This window comes from Arachis hypogaea, chromosome 12 (assembly GCF_003086295.3).
Source record: "Arachis hypogaea cultivar Tifrunner chromosome 12, arahy.Tifrunner.gnm2.J5K5, whole genome shotgun sequence".
Taxonomy (NCBI): Eukaryota; Viridiplantae; Streptophyta; class Magnoliopsida; order Fabales; family Fabaceae; genus Arachis; species Arachis hypogaea.
The window spans coordinates 100409345-100415068 of record NC_092047.1 but is presented as its reverse complement, the minus strand read 5'-3'; the positions used below and the strand labels follow the sequence as shown (position 1 = coordinate 100415068).

Here is a 5724-nt window from a genome sequence, read left to right as displayed (position 1 = left end):
ACGTTCCAAAAACTATAAATCATTTAAGCACTGTATTACACACCTTATTTTGATTTTTAGGATGACTATTTTTTGCTTTCTCCTTTTGTTTTGCTTGCCTTCTTTTCTGTGCAATTTCTTCATTCTGAGTCTGAAGAATAGCCATAATGTCTTGTTTCGCATCATAAAGAACATCTCCTAATTCCACTACCAAATCCCAAGTCACTCTATTTTCAACCAAGTCTTCATCCCAGCTTCTTTGTAAGAACCAAAATTTAGTAGCCATTTAATCGGAATAAAATAATTTAATTGTCCAAAATAGGTTAAAAAATTTAGGAATAATAATTTAAAATTTTAAAGGTGAGATTTGGATTTTGTGGATTTTTTCGAGTGAAAAAATATAAGTTTCTGTGAAAAATGTGTAAAAATGCGTACCGGTAATTTAGTCTGCAGTACCGGCTTAAATCTGTCTGGTACTGTTTATAAGAAAATAGAAACTGCAGAAATACTTAGAAAAGTATTTAAAATTGAAAACCGATCACTTATTCTAAAGGTTTTGGCCCGAAGTTGAGTATTTGCCGGTTAAGTATGCATCTGTCAAGCCACTTCTCAAGGCCCCGGTTTTTTGGTCAAAGGTGTGTTTGGGAAAAAATTCTATTTCGCAATGATTCGGCTCTTCTAAATTGAAAGCTATGTTTTAGGGAGTAAAGTGCAACGTTAGAAAATAAATAAAAAGTTGTTGTTTTTAGATCATGCATATGGTTTGTATCTTATTAAGTTTCACATTGTTGATTTTTTCATCATCTATTCGGATGTTGTAGACTCTTAGATTCCAAATCCAGTTTATGAGTCGAGTTTTATGAACAAAGTTTAGCTAAGCTCAGTTTAGGTGGTCTCTTTAGTTTGATTACCTTGAAACAATTCTTGCTTTTCTTAGTGGGCGCAATGGTGGCTTAGATGCTTCTTCATCTTGCAGGCTAGTTACTATAGAGGAGTACCACTGTTGAAGCGACACAAGGTCATACAGTTTACTCACACGGATTCTAGACTTGCCAACAATGGCATTGCTTCCTCAATTCAGAGGCTTCGATGTCGTGCCAATTACGAAACTCTTAAGTACATAACAGAGATTGAAGAGCTAGGAAGGACACTAGTGAACAGGCTAAGAACCAATAACGAACGATATATTGCCCTTCATTTAAGGTGTTTTCTAGTTCTTCACTTAATTCTCTTTGCTTATTTTTGTTGTCTTGTTGGTCTCACCAAGTTCAGTAGGCACACAAGATAGAAATAAGACAGTAAGATTGTGTGGCTATCTTTGTTTCTATTTTCTCCAGTTTTTGGATCAACTAAAAAAATGGACAAATTTGTATCACAACAGAAACATTTTCTGTTTCTGCATTATATCTATTGTTTGGAGACGGTTACCGAACGAGGCATTAAAGTTTTCTTGACTCCAGTTATAGAGTGAAGCTCTGTTTTTTCTTTTTTGTTAATTAATTTATTTACAAGACTTTAATCAACAATTAAACTAAGGCTTCCTACTTTGTTTTTGCTTACTTTGTAGATGTGAGAAAGACATGCTAGCTTTCATTGGCTGCAGCCACAATCTAACAGCAGAGGAAGCAGAGGAACTAAGGGTTATGAGATATGAAGTGAAGCATTGGAAGGAAAAAGAGATTGATAGTGTGGAGAAAAGATTGCTTAGTGGATGCCCTATGTCACCTAGAGAGGCAGACGTTTTCTTGAAGGCAATGGGGTACCCTTCATCGATGACAATCTACATTGTCGTGGGGCCTATATATGGTAGCAATAGCATGGCGGCATTTAGGGCAAAGTACCCTAATGTCTTCACTCACTCTACTCTTGCAATTGAGGAGGAGTTGGAGCCTTTCAAGCCATACCAGAACCGGCTCGCCGCCTTGGATTATATCGTGGCATTGGAGAGTAATGTGTTTGTTTATACTTATGATGGAAACATGGCAAAGGCTGTGCAAGGCCAGGAGGTTTGAAGGGTTCAGAAAAACTATCAATCCTGACAGGTCAGTTCACAAAGTTCTTTTAGAAATGGTACCTTAGAAATTAGGGGTGCACATGGCCCGGCGTCGAACATTTTAAGGGTTAATTTGGTGTAATTTCACCGGGTCTAAGACCGGGTAAAGGTCTTAAAGATTGACCCGGTCATTATTTCGGGTCGGATACGGGTCAAAGCGAACCCGACCCATGTACACCCCAAGGAATTAAAAAAGATATATGTTTTAAATTAATTTCAATATTATGTTATATTAATTATAAGCTTATTGTTTTATTTTTAATCACACTTGGTGAATTAGAAAATAGATCAAAGAAGCATCAAATTAGAATTTATGGACAAATTCAAGTTCAAATATGGATATCAACTTTTCGGTAACAAGTTTCTTCTTTATAAATAAGTGGATCATAAATAAGTTTCTTTATAAATAAGTTTCTTTATGCTTTAAAGACCCGCTTTTCACCTGGTTTGGATCCAGTATAGTTGTGCGCTGAAAATATTTAGGTTTCATCGGGTCTAGTGTCGGGTTAGGATCTAAAAAATAGATCCGGTGTATATTTAGGGACAAATCTGGATTTAGACAAACCCGATTTCACCCGACCTATGAACATCCCTATTAGAAATGTTGCAACAAATGAGACCTTAAAAATTTTTACATAGAAATGGTATTTGTCACTAACATATAATCTTTTTCATTTCTTTTTCAGATTGGATTTTGTTAAACTGATTGATCAATTGGCCGAAGGTTCCATGGAATGGGAAGCATTTTCTTCTGAGGTCAAGAACTTGCATTCTAATATAGGCTAGGTGCTCCTTATTTTAGACAGGTAGGCGAGTCGCCAAGAATCGAGGAGAATTTCTTCGCGAATTCCTTCCCCGATTGTATATGTAACAAGTCTCAGGAGATGATCACAACACTGAAACTTGATCATCAAATCGGCCTCGACTCGCAAAGATAATACATTGGATTTTTTGATAAGTAGGTAAAATTGGTTGGGGTTCTTCACAATGTGCATTATGTTAAAAATGGCACTGTATTTAAGGAAACGTTAAAAAAGGAAAAAGCTTATTCATGTTGTTATGGTGGAAATGTTGCTTTCTTCCTTTGTTTCAAGCCAAGTTTGATGTGGATGCTGAAGAATCTAAAGGGACATTTGTGTTAAGGTTCTTCTCATTTCACTAAAAAGTATGAGTTTCCATTTTAGGAAAAGAACAGATAGAAGGTTTTTTGTGTATAATAAATACAAGGCATAGATTAAGATTATAGTGGGAGATTGGCATTTATGACGAAATTACCCTTGTGGAAGTCGAGGGATTATAATGTATTCATTAATTCTTTTTTGAGAAAAACAATTGCCAAATGGAGCATATAGTTACAATTATTTAACGAAGTAACATTTAAAATGTAGAAATTTTTTCCCCATTGAAGTGTTTTGTGTATTATTTATATTGTTTTGTAACAATCTGCCTTTGAGTGCAGTAAAGAAAGAAATGTCTTAGGTGAGAAAAGTATTTTCTGGTGTTTGAAACACCAAGAAAAAAGATTTTTGATGGAAAGTCTAGATTATTGCAGGACACAAATTATTAGTATTGTTAAATTTGATCTTACATATAATTATGAACCAGTATATGAGATGGTCTGATTGAATCTATAATTTTATGATATTTTTTTTTTGTTAGAAAAAGTTATTGATTAGTGGTTAGATTTTTTGTTAGATTTGGCCACATGGGCCTGTACCCACAATCCATCCAAAAAAAAATATTGTAATACAAACTCATACTTCCAAAAATTAGATAAATAAAAAAATAAGTTAATTATTTTTAAATTAAGATAATTTGATTCAAACATGATAAAAATTATAAATTTAGTAGTGATTAATTACTTACTTTACATTTTATAATTCTTCTCATTTTAAAAGATTTTTCTAAATAAAAATACTATATATATAAATAAACCATTAAATTAATTATTATATATTTATATATAGTAAAAATGTATGTACAGTTAATTTTATGTGAAATTGATAATTGAAAGTCGTTAGATAATAATTTTAGCCAAATTATTTACAGACTTTCAACTATCAACTTCACATGAAATTAACTACAATATATAACTAATGATGAAGACTTACGTATACTAGTCTTTATGCGAAGTTAACAATTAAAAATTCTTAGTGATTTAATCAAGTTTGTCAAATCATAAATAACTAATTTTTTACATTTTCACATATATAAATGACTAATTTTCAAGCAAATTATTTAAAAAATTATCTATAAATTTAATTAAATTAATGTGCAAGATTTTTTCTTATAAACGGAGGGACAAAACACATAAATAAACTAAAGCTAATTTAATATTACGTGATTCATCCAAATAAAAAAATTTTACGTTGATCCCCAAATCATATTTCAAATTGGTTAAATTCGATTTACGGATATAGTAGTAAATCGAATTGGTTCAATTTGATTTACTAAAAGAAGCAGTAAATCGAATGTGACCCGATTCAAATTACATGTCACAACAATAATTAATTGAAAGTTTGTGTCCTTAGTAAATTGAATGAGGCAAGTTGGGTTTATAAACAAAAATGGCCAGGATAAATTGAAACAGACAAGGTCGAATTAGTATGCATTGAGCTATATGCACAAATTGATTTACCAAGATATATAAATGAATGTAAGTTAATTCGATTTATTATGGTCCAAACGTATATAAAGAGTATATTTAATAATATCCATAATGAATACAATAAAGAGTACATTCAATAATAAATTTAAAAAAATAATAATTATAAATAATTTCTATAAATTATTAAAAAATCTCATTATAAATTATAAATAATCATAAAATTTAAGATTTAGAATTTAGCCTTTAATATTTAAAATTAGTGAAATATTTGCCAAAAATATTATATTTTGTTGATTAGTTAACATTATTGAATCTATTGACCACGATAATATCCAGATTATTGGTTGGTTTTCATATAAAAATATTTTTATTCTATTTAGTACTTAATTTTGGTAAAATATTAATTAATATTAAATTTAGTTATTATGAATTCTAACTTCTAAGAATACATGTTAAGATTGTTATTAATAAAAATTTTAAATTTTTTTATTTTAATAAATACTTAACAAATCATTAAAAATTCAACTTTATAACTTTACTAAATAAAACTTGTTTAATTAAAAATTTAACTTTACTAAATTTATCTTATTTAGTATTTATTAATAACTATAATTATTAATTAATTAAAATAACTCAAACTTATTTTATTAATTATTTTATTTATTAATCTCCAAAACAACAGCGTTTCAATTAGCATTAACTCCTTGCCACCACTACAAGAAAATAGCTCAATTGCCACGCTTTTAAAGCGTGGCGAAAAGTTGAAAAAAGCTTGGCGATAACTTTTTGCTACGCTTTTTGAGCTACCGCAACGCTTTTGAAAGGGTGGCGTCTGAAAGCGTGGCAGTTGCTCTATCGCCACGCTTTTGGTGACCTATCGCCACGCTTTTTCTTTTGCCACGCTTTTTACAAATGACCTCCCGTTAAAGCATGGCCGTATATGGGAGATTTGGTGATAGAGAGAGATATGGCCACGCTTTTGAAGCGTGGCGATAGCAAGATATGGCCACGCTTTAAAAAAGCGTGGTCATAGCCAGAGATACGGCCACGCTTTAAAAGCGTGGCAATAGCCTTATAAAATAAA

The 5724-nt window shown here is 31.2% G+C and overlaps 1 protein-coding gene across 1 annotated transcript; it reads left to right on the top strand.

Moving 5' to 3' along the window:
- The first annotated feature begins 396 nt into the window (after positions 1-396).
- Positions 397-2970, top strand: LOC112730354 (O-fucosyltransferase 19-like). The gene is made up of 5 exons (XM_072208366.1): positions 397-416; positions 533-614; positions 917-1182; positions 1547-1985; positions 2839-2970. Exons 1-5 carry the CDS (start codon positions 397-399, stop codon positions 2968-2970), a joined length of 939 nt encoding a protein of 312 aa, XP_072064467.1.
- The last annotated feature ends 2754 nt before the right edge of the window (positions 2971-5724 follow it).

Coding starts and splice junctions, on each gene's coding strand:
- LOC112730354 (XM_072208366.1), top strand. CDS start 397: ATGTGTAAAAATGCGTACCG. Junction 1,183..1,546: donor TATATTGCCCTTCATTTAAG/GTGTTTTCTAGT, acceptor CTTACTTTGTAG/ATGTGAGAAAGACATGCTAG. Junction 1,986..2,838: donor AGGCTGTGCAAGGCCAGGAG/GTTTGAAGGGTT, acceptor TATTTTAGACAG/GTAGGCGAGTCGCCAAGAAT.